Source organism: Cheilinus undulatus, linkage group 12 (assembly GCF_018320785.1).
Source record: "Cheilinus undulatus linkage group 12, ASM1832078v1, whole genome shotgun sequence".
In the NCBI taxonomy this organism is placed as follows: domain Eukaryota; kingdom Metazoa; phylum Chordata; class Actinopteri; order Labriformes; family Labridae; genus Cheilinus; species Cheilinus undulatus.
Window position 1 is genome coordinate 20,868,515 of NC_054876.1, and position 21,294 is coordinate 20,889,808.

Below are 21,294 nucleotides of genomic sequence, written 5' to 3' on the forward strand. Positions count from 1 at the left end.
AAACATTTCATGTCAGAGTGTTTCAAACCAAAGCTTTTATCACAGAATCCCTTCCCCTGACAATGCACCATGTCCCAAAAAAACCCTCTCAGTGTGGAAATGCAGAGTAAAGGCAGCAGTGGTGACTTTCTCAGTCCAAACAACACATTAATCACAGAACGCTTTGGGTCTTCTCTGATGACATATTTGTCCCAGTTAGGCTTTAGGTCTTGAGAGCTTTTGCAAAGCAGCCATCACATTGGATCACTTGGTTATGCAAAAACATGGGGGTCAGCAAATCTCCCAGGGCCTTCGCACACACACCACACTGCAGAAAAAGAAACACTCAATATTAACATTATGCAATGACAAGAGCCTGTCAGATTGAGTACATAGACACAGATATGTTTCCAAAGAGGGGGAGAGAAACAAACCTTGAGGCAGTCTGGGTGGCACCTCACCAGAGGTTCACTGAAGCTGATCTTCACGTTTCCATCAATTAATTTGTCACAGAATGAACAAAAAGGTATGCCATCACTGCAGGAGAGAGAAAACGTCAATGAGAACATCACCTTTGTGCATGAAGACAGAAAACACCTTCTATTTCTAATTAATGCTCCTTCGAGGAGGTCTGATGAAATGGATTGAAATTGATAATGATAGCTATATATAAGATAGAAAAGAGAATAAAGATTGATTTTTTTCTATTAAGCTATTTGTTAATGCTGCCATGAGGCGACAGAGTGAGTTATAGTCAGGGCTGGAAAGCAACAAATCACATCTACTGTTTTTACTGTAACTGAGTGGTTTTTTGTGTACCTTTACATTTTTAATGAGTCATTTTCCTTTCATTTAAGTTAATTTTGGGGAGGTAATGTACTTCATTACTTTAAAATTGCATCTGTCACTGAAAAAAGACGAATTAGCTTTATGTTCTTTTTCTTTCTGTCTTTTTTTAGGGTTTTTTTTTTTTTTTGCAGTTTTACACCATCCACTGTGTCACACATGCATGTTTTTTACATACAGTGCTGTGAAACAGTATTTGCCCCCTTTCTGATTCCTGATGTTTTTATCGCATTTTTATCACAATTAAATGTTTAGGATCATCAACACAATTTTAATATTTCAAAAAGACAACCCAAGTAAATACAAAATGCAGTGTCTGGAAGGAGAATGTCAAAAGTGTTTAAATTTAGTTTTTATTTGTTGGGTTGGTTTAGAATTGTCGACCGTCATTTTTTAACTGATGGATTTTTTTTTATGTTGAAAGACCTATTCTATTAATGTAATTATGGGCAAAATATTCATTTGTAAGGTGGCCAGAGCTGAATCTTTAGATATTAAATGATTTAAGGGTTTTTAAAACACCAATTCAAATAAGCCAGGTTATTTAGAACGATGGGAAAAGTTTATTGAAGCTGAGGGCTGGTGATGGGATACATGCTGCCTTGAAACGGCTCTTTGTACTTTTTGTGCTTAAGCTAGCGTTGGAGTGACATTACATTACCGTGAAATGTTTATTGTCTCTGATCCCTGTTTGTATGCGGTACATGATGAGATGTTTTTGTTTGGAGTTTGTTGTGTTGTCTATGATTAAGGTGCACTCTGGTGGTTGGCTTTATTGGGGGAAATAAATTGGATTCAAACCTCTGGGTGGGCGGGGGGTGGGAGTTCTTTTAAACCCTCCAACTCCTCCGGCTATGGCCTTGTGCTTTATAAAACCTCCTATCATTTTTGTCAAATAGTTTTCATGTTTCTCACATTTTTAAATCCTGTAATATTCAAGTAGAACTTCACAGTAGGTAGTTTCAGTTTGAAATCATATTCTGTTTGTAGAGTAACTGAAAAGAAGATTTCCCATCTCTTACATTTATACTAGAGCATAGTTATTCACATGGTGGCCTTGTGTCACATAATATTTCAGTGGAGCTGTTAAAAAGATCTGCTCATTGAATATTTCATACAAATTTTCTGTTAAAATCAAAATAATGAAATATTGCTTTCAAGTTTATTCAATAAAACAACCTGGTTGGAGGTTCTTGGTCTGTTGTTGCTTTTGCACAACACAGGAAGATGAGATCCTTTATTTCTTCAACCCTACCTCCTCAAGAATAAAAATGAGCACCAGAGTAAATATTGGATGAATTATTGTGGCTTTCACTTGAGTAAAGTGCAGTAAATGTATTTCTTCTTAAGTAGAATTAAACCAAAGAATCTGTACTTTAACTTGAATCCAATAGTCTTTCACTCGGCAACCCCAGTTAGGACAAAGTAACATCTTTCACAGTTTAATAAGAGTGAGATGATCATTTTTTCTAAAAGCCCCACTTACAAGTTGTCTGAATTCTTAATTTCAATCAGACTTTTCTTAAAAAATGAGATATTACCTTGTTTCCTTCAGAATGTATGTTGTTTTTTGCTCCTCCACAGGCGTTTGCACCACTTCAGGCCTTCAAAATAAAAGTCATAAGCCAGTGATGAGTGAAAACATGAATATTGAACAGTAAAATGTTTTAACTTGCTCCTGTTTGTCAGAGCTTACTCACTTGTTGGTAACATCAGGCTCTTGGATCGGTTTTGCCTCCTCTGTGTGGGCTTCTTCTAGGTCTTTCGCAGGTTCAGGAGCAGCTGCAGTGGGTGCAGCTTCATCTGTGGGTGTCACCACATCTAATGCATCTGTCAGTTCGATGACTCTGTAGGTAAACGTATCCCGAGCAGTCTCAGCATCTACTGGCTCAGCAGCTTCCACAACAGGATCTGCAGCCCTCTCAACTGCTGGCTCAACACTTCGCTCAACAACAGGCTGGACTTCACATTCAACCACGTCTTCAACTGTCGTCTTCAGGGGCGGCTCTGCTGGGGCTGCAGCCTCGACTTTTTTCTCCACCAGTTCCACGGGTTCAGCAGCAGCCTCAGCTGGTACCGATACAGTATCTGCAACTACATCAGGTACTGGTTCCATAAGGCCTTCAGGAGCGGATTTTTCTTTTGCCGTTTCAGTCACATCAGGAGTCTCAGGCACTGCCTCCACAGCGACCTGAGCTACAGCTTCAATAGTTTCTTCTGCAGTCTCTTCAACACCTTTATCACAGCTCTCCACTGGAGCAACTTCAGCAGCAGCTTGAGTGGGCGATTCAGATTCTGCCAATAACTCTGTGACTGTTTCAACACTTTCTTGGAGAGCAGCCCCCTCTCCTGGCGTAGCATCAGTCACATCAGTTTTGTCGGATGATGACTCCACTGAGACCTCAGTTGCAGCTTTAATAATTTCTTCTGCAGCCTGTTCTGGGGGACTGCTCTCCTCTGTAGCCTGAACAGTTGGTTCCACTGCCGCTTCCTCCACAGTTGTTACATCAGCAGGCCCAGGTTCAGAGGAAGGCTCTTCTTGTGCTTTGGCCTCGACTGGAGGTGAAACAGGGACTTCGGCTGTGTCTTTCACTTCCACTGCAGCAGGAGTTTCCAAAACAGGATCCGCCACATGAACATCTGCAGAGATCTCAGCATCACTGACGGTTGTATCTGCAAGTTCCTCCTTGATTTCTTCAACTGTGTTGGCAACTTGTTGCTCAGCTGCATCACCTGCAGAGATTTGTTGTGCATTTTGGATGCATTCTTCTACAATGGCCTTAGCAGCCTCTTTAGTTTGCTCTCCACTTATCTGCTCCACTGATGCATCTGCAGGTGCTTCTTTAGAAACCTGTGGCTCAGCTGCATCCTCTGCAGAGGGAACTTTTTCGGCCTCTCCATTCTGGATGCGTTCTGCTGCCACAGAATCTGCGGCGACCTCAGCAACCGCCTCAATGTGTTCTCCAGCAACGGGTTCAACTGCATTTGCCTCCTTGATTTCTGCAGCTGTGTCACTCTCCTGCGGCTCAGCTGCATCTTCTGCAGAGGGAATTTTTTCTGCCTCTCCTTTCCGGATGCATTCTGTTACAACAACTTCTGCAGCGACCTCAGCAGCCGCCTCGATGTGTTCTCCATTTATCTGTTCAACAGACACATCTGCATTTGCTTCCTTGTTTTCTGCAGCTGTGTTGGCAACTGGCACATCTTTTTTTGCCTCATCATTTTGGACAGCTTGCTCAGCAGGTGCTTGGGGCCTGTAAGAGATGGGAGATACTCACTGCCAACTATCCAGAAAAGCACATGAAGAAAATCCCCACACTCAGCATCTTTGAATTTACTCACAGTTGCAGCCAGTAGAGAGATTCTCTTGCATACTTACTTTGTATCTTCTGTGATCTTCGCTGTTGATTCCTCAGGCTGAGCAGCTTTCTTGGGAGAAACAGCATCACCATTTGCCTGAGTAGCTGAATGACTAGAATGAAAAACATCAAATAATGAGCTTGCTGAATGTATAGACTTACAGCATTGACATTTAGTATTTGCTGTAGTTCTTGCTCAAACTGCTCACTGTTTATGTGTCGTTAAAATTCAGCACAAATCCAGACACTGTGAAGAGGGTTTAGTGGAGTTTTCTAATCACAAGCAGCTGACCTTGAGAAGAACCTTAATGTGAACTGCAGAGAAAACTTCAAAACTGTGGAAAGTTATAGCTTGTTAATTAATTTTTACACAAGCAGTGACAGATTTCATCAGTTTTACACCACAGGCTCCCATCAAAGTCCAATGCTCCAGAAGACGATCACTGAAAGGATTTCTTCTCCTCAGAGGATTAAAAGATTCAACCACAACCACACATAAAGTGCCTTTAAAAAATATCCATCCCCTTGGACAAAAAATAAATGTAAAAATAAACTCTTTAATGTCAAAGTGAAAACTGATTTCTACAAAGTAATGTCAATTAAATAAAAGTATGTAAGGTAAAATTAGTGACTGCATAAAAATTCACCCCCTTTCAAGTCAGTGTTTAGTAGATGCACCCTTAGCTGCAATCACAGCACTGAGCCTGTGTGGATAAGTCTCAATCAGGCTTGGACACTGCAATTTTACTTTGTTCTTCTTCGAGGTCTTTGCTTTGACCCGGCTACTCCAGAACGTTCACCTTGTTGTCTCTAAACCATTTCTGTGTAGCATTCGCTGTAAGCTTCAGGTCATTGTCTTGCCAGACAATAAATCTCCTCCCAAGCCGTAGTTCTCCAGCAGATTGAATAAGATTGTCCTCCAGGATACTTCTATATTTTGCCACATTCATTTTACCCTCTACCTTGACAAGCCTTCCAGGGCTGGCTGCTGAGAAGCATCCCCACGGCATGATGCTGCCACCACTGTGCTTTACAGTGGGGATGGTGTGTTTGTGGTGATGTGCAGTGTTTGGTGTTTTGACTGATGGCCAAAAAGCATCATTTTGGTCTCATCAGTCCAAAGAACTTTCTTCCACTTCACCATGGAGTCTCCCACATGCCTTTTAGTGAACTCTAGTAGGGATTTAATATGAGTGTTCTTAAACAGTGACTTTCTCTTTGCCACTCTCTAATAAAGCTTTAATTGGTGAAGAACCAGAGCAACAATTGTATGCAGAGTATATTCCATCTCAGATGCTGAATCTTGTAACTCCTTCAGAGTAGTTGTAGGTGTCTTGGTGGCCTCTCTCACTAGTCTCCTTCTAGCACGGTCACTCAGTTTATGAGGACAGCCTGATCTAGGCAGATTTACACATGTGCCATATTCCTTCCTTCTTGACATTGGATATTCAGTGCCTTGGAAATTATTTTGTTTCCATCCCCTGATTTATACTTTTCAATAACCTTTTCTCTGAATTGTCTGGAGTGTTCTTTTGTCTTCATGGTACAATGGTAGCTAGGAATACTGATTAACCAGTGACTGGACCTCCCAGTGACAGGTGTCTTTATACCACAGTCACTTGAGACACATTCACTGCACTCAGGCGATCCCCATTTCACTAGTTGTGAGACTTCTGGACCTCTGTTGAATTAAGTCATTCACTTTAAAGAGGGTAAATATTTATGAAGTCTTTAATTTTACATGACACATTGTTGCTTGATTGACATTATTTTGTAGAAATCTGTTTTCACTTTGACAAAAGGTTTTCCTGTTTTTTTGTTTTTTGTTTTGTTTTGTTTTGTTTTGGGTTTTTTTTTTTGTTTGTTTGTTTGTTTTTTGTTTTGTTTTGTTTTGTTTTGTTTTTTTGCTAAAAATGCTGAAATATATTGACAGTGATTGGTTTATAAAATCATTTTAAAAAGTCAAACATCCAAGGGTGTTTTTTTTTATAGAAAATTTGAACACAAATTCATTATGGGTTTCACAAATTCAAACAATGAGCACAACAAATTAAAGATATAAGAGAAACATAAATTGAGTGGCAAACTGGGCAAGAAATGGTAGTGCCAATTTATGAGTCAAAGCTGAGAAGTAGAGCTTTGAATGTCAACAGAATTCTAAGTGACCATGTAAAGACCACCAGTCATGTTAGTCCCTAGTAAAGAGAGGGAACTGCTTTCTCCAAAGTGGAATGATTCAGTAATGCATGAGTCAATTTGGTCCTACTTTGTGTCTACCGTCTGTGGGCGATGCAGGCAATAAATCAGAGGCACAAAAAGGACAAAAGTCAATTATGCCTGCAGTAACAAAACATCTTAATGATGATGCAGCTCTAGATCGATTTTAAGGTCATGCTACTCTGCTTGTGTATAGTAGGAGTGGAGGAGAGAGCCTCTTTATTTTAAGTGACCAGAACTGATGGTTCAAATGGATACTGGTTATGGTGTCGACATACTTATAAGAAGTTGTCCACAGAAATGACATCATGGCCTCTAAAATGTCTCTGTCAGTCATAGAAAGGTAAGCAAATGATTGAAGTGTCTTATAACTATGGTGTGATAGAGTACTTTAACCTGTGGTGGAAAGTAACTAATTACATTTTCTCAAATTACCTTAACTGAGTAGTGTTTTTGAGTATTTGTACATTCTTGAGTACATTTTTAAAGCAGCGCTTGTTCTTGTACTTAAGTTTTAACCAGAGTAACTGTACTTTTACTTGAGTGCAATACTCTCACACTTTTACCATCTCTGTTGACCACAGTAGCACGTAGAAGAATGATTCCACATCACATCCATAAACAGCTGTTGTACATAACAAAAACTAGGGTGTTGATATCTCAGCGTTTAACATTTCAGAGTTGATTTTAATTCCAAAAGTTTAATTTTCACTCTGTTCTGAATGGAATGGTCTTCAGTGTTGGAGTCATGTGACAGTCATGTGACTCTGTAAAGATTTAACTGGTCAAAGCTCCATCCACTGCTTTTTCAAATCCAGAGGGATGTGTGGGCAGAGCTCCCCATCATGCCTTTGGGCAGTTAAGATGTGTTCTATATGTGTTTAGCTGTGTTTAGATGTTGTCTACAGTGATCCCTGCTGAGGTTCTTTTGGTCAAGTTTGTAGAGGATTGTTGTTATTTTTTATGTGAGACATATTTGCACCACATGGAAGTTATCTGCTAAGTTAGAGTTGCCACCTGTGGGGCATGCCGGTAGTCAAGTGGCTAGGGCATGCACCATGCACGCAGGTTGCCCGAGTTCGAATCCAGCCTGTGGCACCATTTCCTGCATGTCTCTTCCCTGTTTCCGAATTTATCCACTGTCCTCCTATCTGCAATAAAGGCATGAAAAAGCCCAAAAATAAAATCTAAAAAAACAAAAAAGAGTTGCCACCTGTGACTTTAGGTGGTGCTAAAGGATGTATAGTGCATATTCTGCTTTGTTCCTGCCAGAGGAGACCCACTTTGCAACAATTTTAAAGAGCTGTGTCAAATTATAAAATATTCAAGACTTTCAAAAGTGCAGTTCAAACCCTCTATACTGACACTTTTGAAGTTTTGGATTTATATATGTTTAATTAACACTGTTGATTTTGCTGCTGTGGAGGTATGAACAGTTACCTTAACAACCTGGTTGTAGATCTATTCTCTTGTTGTTCTTGCCAATAGTGAAACACCATATTTTACTGTACAACTACTCAGTAGCTAATCAGTACTTAAAGTGTAACTTTAACTTTACTTTTGCTTGAGTAGATTTATAGACCAATGTCCCACTTTTACTTTTAATTAAGTACATCTAAACAAGAGCCACTATGTAGAGTATAATAGTCATGCACCTTTTCCACCTCTGATCCAGCTCAAAATATCTTATGTCCAAAACCTTTTAAATGTGGGGAAGTCTGCACAATTTAATAGGCCTGGTGCTGAACAATAGTTCTTCTTGAGAAATTTTTGGATTAATGTCCTTTTCATTCAAAAAATAGTATATTCAAATTCTCTATTTTGGAGCTATATATGGGCAATTTATTTAATTTCAAGCATGTTGGAGTCACTACTTTTGATTCCTGAGGGGGTTTTACAGTAATATATGGTCTTTCCTTGACGCGCAATAATATGAAAATATTAATATATAACCAAGGTGTGACTAAACATTGAGTAAAATGCAACAGCTGTTAGATTCAAATAAATATTATTCTGTCACTATTTATCATTATGCATTATGAAAGTCAAACTTCTTGCCATATTCTTGTCATTGGCAAAAGCTTGGCTCACTTAGGCTTCTACTGTAATTTCTGTTTTTTTTTTTTTTTTTTACTTGGTAGTTGGTGCTTTTAAAAATGTAATGAAGTACACTTTCTCCAAAACACACTTAAGTCAAAGCAAATGTGGTGATTTAAAAAAAAGACTTTAAACAATACATGCACACAAAAAGCTTCCCAATCACAGCAATTAAAATTAATGTAATTAATTAGTTTCCACCCCTGCATATCTCAATATCACAAAAACAACAACAAAAATCCTAGGCACGAAACTGCCATTTGACTCACAGACACTCATTAATTCACAAATTTGGCAACTTTCCTCATACTCGCATATTCAGTTCAGAAATATGACCATACATTTATTTTAAAGCTTTGTCACTCTTCACTGCTGTCATTAAACAATTCAATTAATCAAGTAACAAATGTTTTATTGTTTAAAATACTATTGATATCGAGCAGAACATCCTTGGTTAACGGTTTCACATTTACTTTTCAAACAGGAACTCCATACTTTTACTTTGTGTACTCCGTATGTCATTTCCGGTTTACTTCCTGGTTTCTTTTAAAGCTGTGTTAGCAACTTCGTGCTAAGCAGGTAAGTAAAGCTTGTCTGGTTAATCATAACCGCGTATTTCAAACTATCGGTGTCTGGCATATGTTAAGCACTGACTTTAGAATGAAAACCGTACTTTTTTACGCTTTTATGCCGTTTTATTCTTAAAGAATACGAGGCTTAACGTCCTTGTTTACAAACAGTAAGGTTAGCGTACGCAGTGTTTCAATCAAGTCAGGAGAAGTTGGGTCCAGGGTATCCATCTGTAGTGCTACGGCTCCAGGAAGACCAGAAAGGGACTAGGTATGTTAACACGTTTTCCTTAATGATAGGAGAGCTTTGACTGTGACAGAAAGACTAATCAGACTGTAGAAACCTTTTGTGAGAGTGGCAAATCACTACTATTTAGTAACGTTAAGTTCTGGATAAAGGTGCACTTTACGTAGATATGACGCTAAAATGTTACAAGATGACACTTGAAAAGCATGAATATTATTTTAGATCTAGTTTGGGGTTAAAAGATTTTGTCCCCTAGAGAAATCCAAGACTAAAAAATCCAAACTAAGTTTAGATGTTTAAAGTGAAAGTACTATATACATAACTCCTGGATTGCACGTGCTCTTGCTGGATAGGAAACACATATCTCATTTGTATTTGTTGTATTTGATCAACTCAGATTTAAATAATTGCATATAAAGGAATAAAATATGTCAGTAGCTCCGTCTCGAAAGGGTTGGGTTGGGAACCATAGGGTTGTTGGTTCAGATCCTGGTTGGATTAAGTCTGGAGTATAAACCCTGAGTCTGTCAGGCACTCCCTCATGTTAAGCAGCCCCTCACTCTTGCATACATCCGTTAATACATTTCCATAGGATCCTGTCTATGCATGTGCACAAATTCCCCCATTAAGGGAAGAATAAAGTACATCTTCATGCCAAGTATGAGCTTGTTTTTAGCTTGTAGATGGGAAAAGGCATATAAAATAGCTTTTTTATCAAGAGTTTTTAAAGGACAATTAGAGGAGGCTTTTTGGATGTTTAAAGATTTTGAGATATTAGAGATCCACTTGAGCAAAATTATGTGCTTGGGACTGTGCTTGTGCAATGTTTGGCATTGCACTTCTAAATAAGGAAATGATGTAATTCCCTTACTAGAGCTGTGTGCCATTCGTTGTAATCAAGGTGAAAGTGTTGTCCAAGAAGATGAAACATTCTGAATCAGTCTTTGTAAAAAAAAAAAAAACAAAAAAAAAAGTTTTGTTTTAATGAATTGACCAGGATTAGTTATTTTCTAAGGAGTATTTCAGACTCAGACTGCTTTGTTTTGTATTGTATTTGTTTTTTAAAAGTGTGTATGTTCTGTGCCATCCTAGAAAAAATGCCATCTCGAAACCATCTTGACAAAATTGGAAGGAAGACAAAGAAGAAATGGACGGAGGAGGCCATGGAGCAAGCACTAATTGAGGTAAAGTCAGGGAGATGCACGGTGAGACAGGCTGCCAAGCAGTTCGGGGTTCCTAAATCTTCACTGGGGGACAGAGTCAGTGGACGGGTGACTCCGGGGAGTCGCAGTGGGCCAGCTCAGCTCATAACATCTGCAGACGAGGAGCTTCTGGTGGAATTTTCTTTATACATGTCCAAGCATGGATTCCCACTGACCAAGCAACAGCTGGTGTCCTTTGCCTCGTCCATTTATAAGCGGCAGCATCGGAGAGTGGCGTTCTCTAAACTAGGACAGACTTGGTGGCTCAATTTCAGGAAGCGGCAAGAAAAGAATATAACCATTCAGCCGGCAGACAACGTCATCCGAGGGAGGACGGTGTGTGTGAGGAAGGAAGCAGTGGATCAGTTTTTTCATTTACTGAACACAGTTTTGGATGCTCGAGGACTTGGAGACAAACCTCAACAGATCTTTAACTGCAATGAGACGGGCTTTCAGCTCGGCAGGAAGAGGGTGATTATCCCCAAGTCTGCCAGTCAGGGCTACAAGCCAACACAAGGCTTGAGGGACCACATCTCTGTCCTGGCTTGCTTTAATGCAGCTGGAGAGGACATTCCCCCATTTATTATCTACTCAAAGGCTTATCCAGGGGGAGTATGTTACAAGACACAAGGGCCCCCAAATGCTCTCTATGGATGGTCGGACTCTGGGTGCATCAACTCTGAGCTTTTCAAGAAATGGTTCCTCAAACATTTTCTTCCTTGTGCACCCAAGGAGCGCCCTCTTCTGTTGATTTTTGATGGCCACAGGTCTCCAGTGAACCTGGAGGTGGTGGAAGCAGCTCGTAAAGAGGATGTCATCCTTCTTTGCCTCCCTCCTCACTGTTCTCACATCCTACAGCCGCTCGACGCAGGGCTTTTTGTCCTCCTGAAGCAGCGTTTTGCGGCGCTCATCGGTGATGGTTGTGCCACAGATTCACACTTCCCGGTCAGTAAGAAGGAGTTCTCAGGTGTGTTCAAAGGGACTTATCAGGTGGTGGAGGAGGAGGAGGGCATCAGGACTGTGAAGGAAGGCTTTAGGAAATGTGGCATCTACCCGCTGAACCACTACATCATAAATGAGGGGCATTTAATGCCACCACACTGCATGGGGCGTGCAGAGGAGGTTTCTCTGTCCACATCAGCTCAGGAGCTGCACAGCATAGAGGATATGACAGCTTCTGGAACCTCCTCTTAACTCCACACTACCAGAGACTCATCAGCCAGCCAACACTACTGTCAAGGAAGGCAGGGGACTAATTTAACTAAACCTCAATGAATGCTAATTAATTACATTTTCCAAAATACTGAATAGTTTTACAGTCCTGCTGAAGTAGCAACTCCTCATCCTATCCCTAGAGCACTCACTTTGTTGCCATCTTGCCAGAAAATCAGACTGTGCTGGTACTTTTGTTAAAGTTAAGTTCAGATTCAGCCATAAAGGAAAATGTCTCAAACTAATGAAGTTCAAATTTTAAAAAGAATCAAAAAATTAAATTCAGATGCAAAAAAAGTTTTACTTTTTCAATGCTATTTGGATTTATCTCATCTCTGTTAATTTCTATATATTCTATATTTCTATATGTAGAAAATGTAGGGGATGTCCTTTTCAGTAAGTAGAGTTCTCTGATTTCCATTTTTCATCAATTGTAGGGATGTATGATGTAATCAGCATGATATAAATATCAGCAGATGCTAGATTTCTGTATCGGCAGATATGAACATCTCTGCCCTTATTTACAGACAATATATCAGCCGTACACATCTGCAGTATGATTTATATTAGCAAAATGTACAAATGCAATATCAGGTAGGCTATAGGTGGTTGTGACTAAACGAATTCAGCCAGACTGCATCATCAGAACTCATCAAACACTCTCATAGTGTGACATTGTCAATCACACGTCCAAGATGCCCCACAACTACAATTCAAGAAGACTAGCATATTAGAATTTTTCCTGCATCATCGCCAAGTTTGGCACCTTTAGAAGTACATACAGTGAAGCTATATGGATTAGGCTGGCTAATTTGGCTTATTTTTCTTTACGTTTTTATGTCCATACCTCAAGTTCTATGTGAAGAGTAGCCATATTGTCCTCCTCTTGATACATCAGGACGAGTTCATAAATGTTATTAAAGCCAATAAGCAGTTACATTCCCCCTATAAAAATACAGTTTAAATTTTGTTTTCTTCTTTTAAGAAGAGAACAGACAAAGCTTGACTTTTTACAAATCTGCATCATAATGTACAGTGCATTCAGAAAGTATTCAGGCCCACTTCACTCTCCAGTCCTGAAATGTTGCAGCCGGATGCTTCAGTGGTTTGAATTAATTTTTTCCCTCATTAATTTACATTCAGTACCCCATCATGACAAAGTGAAAAATATCACATTGGCATGTAATCAGTAACCTGACATGCCAGATGGATGTGTTTCACACATCCATCTGGAAAAATCTTTTATAGTAAGCATTTGGGAAAGGGAAGAGGATTTGAAAAAAACTTGGAGTGTGATCAGATGAACGTTCTGTCTGTCACATCTTTACGGGCCAATCACAGCAACAAAACATGGGGTACCTGCGACTGAGGTGTGCGTGCCCAGCTACCGAGGAATAACCATAGACATAATACATATGGTGACTACAGACATGTCAGTACACATCTTTGGTCGTTTTTGAAAAGAAAACAACTCAATGCTGTTCTTTGTTCTGCTTTTAACGAAATGTCGTCAAGTTCTGATAAAACTGGTGCTTTAGCAGCATCTACGCTAATCTTTCCTGCCATAATTTCACCGGCCTCCTGTTGCTGCTTGCTTACATCACGACTCTACCGTCCGAAAATACTGCTCCTCGGAGCTTTGCAAGATCGATTCGCCACTGAGAAACAAGGAAACGGGCATATCCGTCTGCTTTGCAAGGATATCTATTCAGACCATTTGCAACGAAACTTGAAATTAAGCAGGTGCCTCCCATTTCTCTTGATTTCTGCTAAGATGTTTCTACACTTTGATTAGAGTCCACCTGTGGTAAATTGATTGGACTTTATTTGAAAGGCAGAAGGCTTCACAACTGACAATGTATATCAGAGCAAAAACCAAGCCATGAGATCAAAGGAACTTCCTGCAGAGCTCAGAGAGGATTGTTGCAAGGCACAAATTCTGCTTTCACTTTTTTATTATGGGATATTGAGTGTAGAGTAACAAGAATAAAGATGAATTTAAACGACTGTAGTATAAGGCTGCAACTGAAATGCACTGTAGTTACTTCAGCACATGATTTCCCCAGAGTAGCTGTGGCAAAGTCACATTAAAATAGAATTTTTCAGGCTTATACTACTGATGTGAGCTTGAGTCAAGCCTTGTTATCTTGCGTACAGTCTGCTGTGGACCTGAGATTCATCAGATAAACAGTGCCACTGTAGGTAAAGAGTTTCTTGATGTAAACGCCACATGGAAAAGGAAATCGTGCCTGGAAGTCATTTGACATTGCTGCCTTCTCTGGAACTAAGGAAATATGCATGTCTGTTCTCAGAGGCACAAAGAGGCTATCAGATTATGATAGACGATGACTGCTGCGATGTCTGACATTGCATCTTTCTTAACTTAATCTTCAACTCCTTAGACTCTTAAAGAAAACTGAAATATAACTGACAGAGAAAACTGCTTTTCAATAGAACTTTTCGCAAATTATATATGAAGTTTATCAGTTGTCATAAGCCTTAATGGTCAGAACTACTGCCCAACATTTTAGCCTTTCTTTTCTTTTGTGTGTGATTGATCACCATCAGGCCTGTTCAGCTAACTCATATCAATCTGTATGAATACTGGTAGAGTACTTGTGTCCTGCTTTAAATGATCCTAGATAGGGAGCACTGGGATTATCTTTTGCTCATTCTTTTCTACTAAGCTTAGTTTCCATTCCCCATTCTGGATGATCAAAGTCAGAGAAGCTGTTTTTAATGTAACTTCAGCCTGTAGCATTGTAAAGCATAAAATCAGATCATCTCGTTTTTAATGGGGAGTATCCAACATGAACATTTACAGAAAGATCTACATGGACACTCAGATCTCATGTCTTTGTGATCTTCCATTTGTGTTGTTTAGTCAGCTGTAAAACAGAAAGAACAGAGAGGCAAATATTTTTTTCTTATACTGAGAGAAGAGAAGCCACTCAGTTGGGAATCTGTTCCTCCTTTGCTTAAATATTCTGGATGTACTCAGTCCATTAAGTAGTCATAAAAAGCATGTGGTGTACAAAATGCTGCTGAGGAAAATGTGGCCCTGCTGTTGATTTGGGGATTGTGTCTTTGTATAAAAGTGTGTTTTGATTTTCATGTCTTCTACGCAGACAGCAGAGTCGACCCATCAGATTCATCTCAGGGGTAAAAAAACTTAAATAAAGGTATTTTGTAACCATTGTTGCTGCATAAATGTGCCCATAAATTTAATAATTTACTGAAGGAGGCTGTGTGCTTTGTGTGTCACGTTAAAGTCAGGTGATGTAATATCAATGCAATGGGTTTAGCTGCTACAAAACAGGCAGGAAACACTTGTGCATGTACAAATATTGATCATTACAGTGGACAGTTTTCAATAGAAACCATGTTTATAGCTTTATTGATGAATCTCTTAAACATTAAAACCCAAAATTCTAAAGCAATAAAAACATAGTAGTAGCATTTGACAGGATCTGAGAAAAGATCAGTCACTGCTAATGTATTTGTACAGCCCACACAGAGTTTCATTATCATTTTATGATTCATGATGTTTTCAGCAGGCTGAAAGGACTCTATAGGTGTTGAAGGGGGAACATGCAGGTGTTGGAGCAGCTGTATGTTGCGGGGCTCCCATAGGATTTGTATTAGCAGATGCAGGAAAATAAGCCCAGGTCAGGCTACATCATACTGTAAGTCCTCATGAATGCAACAGTTGCCCAAGGCTAACTTCATGTTTATGTATGGTAATATCAAATATGGTGATTAGTCTGCCTGCAGCCTTTTCTTTGGTTTGTTTTTGTTCTCTGACGCAACAGAGTCAGAGGAAACATTCAGTTTGACTCTAAAAAGTGCTATCATGTTTTTTGTATCAAACTGGGACTCAGCAACACATATCCGAGAGACACAGTAGTTGTCATGAACTAGGAGTATCCTTTCTTATGTCATTTCCCACAAACTGTCCAGTTTCCAGCTTTTCTCACTGTCCTGTTTAAATAAAGGCCTAAACTCACATCAATACTTTTAAAGAAGTGACAAATAAATGCAATTTTTCTTCAGGCACATCTTATGAAGCTATATTTACTAAAAATTCCTTCTTTATTTCCCAGTGATATGTGAAACATCCTTAAAAGTACCTCAGCCCTGTTTTAAAGTGCTCAAAGATATGCGAACATTGAATACCATGGTTGAGAAAGTATGAATGGCGACACCTGCTGGCCAGACTTGAGACATCTTTCTGTATGGATGGATTAAATACAGGGGTGGAAAAATACTAATTACATTTTCTCAAATTACTGTAAATTAGTTGTTTTTTTGTATTTGTGCTTTTTACAGTATCACTTCTTTAAGTATACTAAGTAGGATTATTTTACTTAATGACATTTTAAAAAAGCATCAAGTACTGAGTAAGAAAAAAAGGAGGTACTTTTTTAAATACATTTTGAAATCAGTACTTTTATTTTTACTCAAGTAAATTTGAATAGGGAAACTTAACTTTTTCTTGAGTACAATGTCCTTGTACTTTTTCCATTTCTGTTGACTACACAGTAGAGAATACTGAGAGAGTGTTTCTCATCACATCTAAAAACAGTTGTTGTGTTTTACTATAGAGGCCTGAGAAGCCAGGATGAGAGATCCATATCCCCGTGTTGTTATTACCAAAAGGGAAAGTTCATATTTTACTGTGAAACTCCTCAGTGGCGACTAAATCTGGGTAATTCGTCTAAATTTCAATTAAATCCTAATGTGTCCTACTGCAATTTTAAAACGGCAAATGTTTCAATATTTCTTTGACCTGAAATGTGAGTCAAAAAACAGATTCGTACATTTTCTTGCAATGGTGATGTTATGCTGTACACATGCAGTAAACATCCAAATACCCCTCCAATGGTAAATATATATATATATCAGATTTTTCTTATTTTTGTAAATGTTTTCTTATTAAAAAATGAGAAAAACTAAATAAAAAAAAGATCATTCCTTTCAATTGAAAAATTCACATTTCATCAGCAATATGAGTCAAAATAACTACATTTAGATATTTTGTCAGATTTTTCAGCCCTGGTTGCCAGGATGAAAGAAAGAAAACATTCAATTAAATACTTTTACTTGAGTAGATTTATAGACCAGTGCCTTTACTTTCACTTAAGTAACCAGAGTAACTGTACTTTTACTTGGTTACAATAGTCATGTACTTTATCCACCCCTGGTCACACCTTATAATAAACAACCTGGTTGGAGATCCATGTTCTCTTGTAGTTTTTGCACATTAGGAAACTATCATATTTCACTGGGAAAGCCCCTTGGATATCAAAAGTATTCACTACTTTGACCTATTTATACCTAAGTAGATTTACAGAGCAGTACTTTTACTTCTACTTCAGTCCATTTTAACCAAAGTGATTACTTGGTACTTTCTTCTACCTCTGATTCAATGTGAGACCAGAATGAACACACTGAAATATTACAGCTGTGTCCAGCACTGCTTGTATTTCAAAACTAGTGCTAGTGCTGTCTTTCACGAAATAACACTTGTGTGATACGAGGCCTGTGGTTATCATTTTCAACATAGTGAAAGGAATATTCCCCCTTTGCTTCTCATGAAGGTTCACTGAATAAAACAATCTTGCCTACATTTTCTCTTCAGAGCTTCTTTTTAAGGTAATCATTGAGAAAATCACACTTTTAAAAGGCATGTGAATATATGTAGAGCAGTGGCACTCACTCAAATTTCTTCACTGCAGACAGAACGTATGAGCTGTGCCTGACTGGACTGGGTTTTGTCCTCACTACGGCTTTATCCGTCCTGCAAGACACATCAGAGTGTGATGAACCTGCAGCATGTTTGACTTTGTACTTATCAGCCATGCACAAGTGTAAGAAATAAAACTAGGGATGCACGATGTTGGATTTTTATTGATATCTGATAGACCAATAATTACAACATAATTTTAGCCAATACTGATATCGTTACAGATTTTTTAATGTATTTTAGGCCTTAAACTTCAGTCCTGAAACACACTATTTAAAGTTTAAAAATGAGCAAATCAACAAGTTTCAGTTCTTTACAGCCAATATTTACAGATTATTACGGCAGATTTATAGCCAAAACATTGGCAGAATTTGTCATATCTGCTGATACCAATCATTTCCTTTGTAATAGTAATAATAACTTTATTTGTATAGCACCTTTAAAAACAAATGTTTACAAAGCGCTTTAACAGACATAGCAGAGGCACTCAGGGATTCATAAAATTCCTTAACAATTAAACCCAACAGAGAAGGTCTGCAAAGTCAAACAAAAAGTCTGAACAAACACAAGCGCAAAAGTTAACATAAATTGACACAGTTTAAAGGAATGGAAAGCAACATTGGGAAAAGACATGGATAAATAGAGTAAGAGAAGCAAATTGAATAAAAGAGTGATAAAAAATGAATAAATGGTTTACAGAGACATCGCATAAAAGCAAGTCTGTAAAAGTGAGTTTTAAGAAGTGATTTAAAAGATGAGCCAAGGCAAAAGCCCCTCTCCTTTAGATTTGAATCCTTGACTTTGGACCGACCAGGAGGCCCCAGCCTAAGGATCTAAAGCTGCATGGCTCATATGAAGGCAGCATCTTAAAAAATGTTATCTGGAGTAAAACTCATAAGAGCTTTAAGAGTGATCAGTAAAATCTTAAAATCATTTCTTAAAGTGACAGAAAGCCAGTGGAGGGAAGCGAGGATAGGGGTGATGCTATTTAAGCTAATATCTGCAGATATCGGTATCATGCTGAGAATATCGTTTATCCCCAATTAAAAAAACCCTAAAGCAGCATTACCTGCCTTCACAATTTTATACAGGTGAAATGAAGCCAAACTAGCAACAGAATCAAATGTATGTTTCTTTTTGATGTAGTATTTATATGGCCAAGGATACCTTGCTTTTCCTTGCTCTTCCTCGTCCTTTGGCTGGTTCGCTCTGTGGATCCAGCTGAGATCATTCTTCAGTGCAGTCCGCACCCTGGTGGTTTTAAACACCTTGCTTCTGTCAACATCTGCTTCACACACATGTTCTGTTAGTACTGACGAAGAATCAAGAAATACTTGAACACAGCAGTCAGTAAAAGGATATGATCTGTGACTTACCCTCTGACATGATGCTGATATTTTCTCAGATGTTCAGCCTGAAAAAAAAAAATGTTCAAAAGAATTCTGTATTTTAGGTTTACTTCAGTAACGCTTGGTAGAGCTGTAGCTCATCTCAAAGTGGTTTAAACCGCTGACTTCAGGGCTGTTTACTGATTATCCAGCATTTCATACACAACCTGTCATACTGCATTCTACAGAGAATCACTCCCCCCAACTGTTAAAGTGACATTTAAGTATTTATTGCTTGTTAACTGATGGTTGTGGACAGCTACAGCGTGTTCTGTTGTATATTTACATATGATTTTTAATGCTCCTCTAAGTGCTTATCATGCAAGTGTTCACTAAAGTTAATGTTGCATATGACCCATTATCCTGACTCACTAGAGTAATAAAGGTTTCAGAAATATTTCTGTTGAAAAACTATCTAATGTTTTTGTCATATTTAAATCCAGGGTTCACAGTGTCCTGTCACTCTGTGCATGTCCTCTGTATCCTCTTTGAGCTTGTGTTAACATTACGACCTGCACTTCTAATCTCATATGATGACCCTCAGAGGAGATTTAGCACCAATTATCCAGGTCAAATTCATTATGCACAGAAAATGAAAGCAATTCAGACTCTGTAATGAGCTCTGGCCCTGCAGAATCAGAGAGCATGAAATCAGAAACAGTATGAAGTCCATCCCTGCACCATGTTTATGTTCTCACCTGGTCAGCTGTGTGAGTGCAGTCAGATCAGTGCCACCGAGCCTCCTCTGGGTCTCTGTGTCTCACAGGTAGGCAGGTAGAGACACTTTAACATGAGCCCCCACCCCCCTGTCTCTTCAGATTCCTCTCTGTTTGGCTGAAAGTGCCACACCTGGATGCTGCAGTGCTGGTCGATCGAGTGGGCTGCTTTTCATGATAATCCACAAGTGGGCAGACAATGTGTGAAATAATAGTTGAGAGCTGTTTTGCAGACTTTGTCTCTTTTATATGAACAAAAATGTTTGGAGTGGTTTTCCTGATTGTGTATGTGACAACTTTACACAGTTTATTCCAGCCTTACAGTAAAGAGACCTGTTTTAATTTCACTTTATTTAGTTCAATACATTTACTATTAAAACCTGTGGCCAATTAAAACATTTCATATGAAGCCTTTCATATTTTAAAAGAGAATCATGCTCATGGAATTTAGGCCACTATTGAAATCAACACAGATCTGAGGTAAAACTAATAGGAATTTAATCTGCTGCTTCATCAGGAGATTTGAATGCACTGGTATGTATCCGAGTGAAACTGTAACAGGTGCACAGACAAACTTAACCACAGCGTTAAAACATTATTTCTGTCAAGCATTTTTAGAAGCAATATAATCGGTCTTAATGTCTTCCCTGAAAATAATCCAGAGTATCTGGGACCCTTACTGCTGATTTTTTAGGTATAATTTTTAATGTTACAGGCTCTAAAACCCAGTTCTTTTTATTTTGATTGATCAGAGTGATGGCTGTGATCTGTTTATGATCTGTGTGATTTTACCTGTATCACAGCCTTGGCATCTGGCCTTACTAACACACGTGTGTTAATATAATGAGTGAGAGTAACAATAAAACAGGAAATTCTAGCTTGGGGTAAAACTAGACTCACACCACAAACGCTTTGTCACATTGTGTCTTCATTTTTCTGCTGTTTCGTCTTCCGTGGAGGCATCCGAATTTGACCAAGAAACAAAAGACTTTAGATGGATAACATGTAAAAGTTGTGTGGAATCCAGCAAAACCTCCTCTGTTGGTTTTCCTCCTTGAACCTCAGCCAACATGTTCAGTAAAAATTCCTTGTGTTCCAACTGCATGGAATCAAAACAAAACGGAGGTCGTCAAAAGTCGTATGTCAGACGCTTAGAATAAACAGGGCTTACGTGGTAGAACAGGAACGCACTGCTCTGCGTCTGTCACGTATGTTTGCAGAAAGAAGAGGGAACATTTTGATCTTGACTGAGTTTTTAAAATAATATAATTCTGTTTTAAAAATGGGAATTGTGACTGCAGCAGAAGGGGGCATCACCGTGAATTCTAGGCCTTTTGAAAAGATGTTGCTTTGGGCCCCTCCACATAATCTAAGCATACAATTCCCGTAGCAACACCACTATTATGCTTTTGACCCAAACTTGAAATTAGGGGAAAGATGACCACAGTTCTGAGCAAGATCTGAATAAGTATTTTTTTTTATGAACAAAAAACAGAAACATTTTTACAAACAAACAAAAAAAACATTTCTCATTAAAATTTTGGAAATTAAGAAGTATGCTCTATTTCAGCTGCAACCACATAAATAGACTGTGTTGTATCCTTTCAGAGTTGGGAAGGGTGCTCCCTATTCATTTTTCTTTCAATGTAAAGAAACAGACACATGTAACAACCTAGTTAACCTAAGCACGAGGCAGCATTCCTAACCATCTCTCAA

The 21,294-nt window shown here is 38.7% G+C and overlaps 2 protein-coding genes across 3 annotated transcripts; one reads left to right on the forward strand and one right to left on the reverse strand.

Moving 5' to 3' along the window:
- Positions 1 to 117: 117 nt before the first annotated feature.
- On the reverse strand, positions 118 to 19,606 carry si:dkey-125i10.3 (fibrous sheath CABYR-binding protein). Its single transcript, XM_041801986.1, has 9 exons — positions 19,561 to 19,606; positions 18,851 to 18,888; positions 18,642 to 18,759; positions 17,448 to 17,528; positions 4,205 to 4,297; positions 2,526 to 4,079; positions 2,367 to 2,429; positions 414 to 516; positions 118 to 307 (listed from the first exon to the last, which is right to left on the reverse strand). Exons 2-9 carry the CDS (start codon positions 18,858 to 18,860, stop codon positions 203 to 205), a joined length of 2,127 nt encoding a protein of 708 aa, XP_041657920.1. The 5' UTR covers positions 18,861 to 18,888; positions 19,561 to 19,606; the 3' UTR covers positions 118 to 202.
- Positions 9,035 to 17,100, forward strand: si:rp71-1d10.8 (tigger transposable element-derived protein 6). 2 transcript variants are annotated; one of them, XM_041801987.1, is made up of 2 exons: positions 9,035 to 9,077; positions 10,407 to 17,100. In XM_041801987.1, exon 2 carries the CDS (start codon positions 10,412 to 10,414, stop codon positions 11,708 to 11,710), a length of 1,299 nt encoding a protein of 432 aa, XP_041657921.1. In that variant the 5' UTR covers positions 9,035 to 9,077; positions 10,407 to 10,411; the 3' UTR covers positions 11,711 to 17,100. The 2 variants fall into 2 exon arrangements, with proteins under 2 accessions (XP_041657921.1, XP_041657922.1); XM_041801988.1 differs by lacking the exon at positions 9,035 to 9,077 and adding an exon at positions 9,102 to 9,338.
- Positions 19,607 to 21,294: the final 1,688 nt, after the last annotated feature.

Bases quoted from the DNA above. Each gene is read 5' to 3' on its own strand.
- si:rp71-1d10.8 (XM_041801987.1), top strand. From the start codon at position 10,412: ATGCCATCTCGAAACCATCTTGACAAAATTGGAAGGAAGACAAAGAAG.
- si:dkey-125i10.3 (XM_041801986.1), bottom strand. The intron at 4,298-17,447 runs GTGAGTGCCACT...TTTTCATTCTAG, and splicing joins TCTGCAGTGAAGAAATTTGA to TCATTCAGCTACTCAGGCAA. The intron at 517-2,366 runs GTAATATCTCAT...TCTCTCCTGCAG, and splicing joins TACATTCTGAAGGAAACAAG to TGATGGCATACCTTTTTGTT.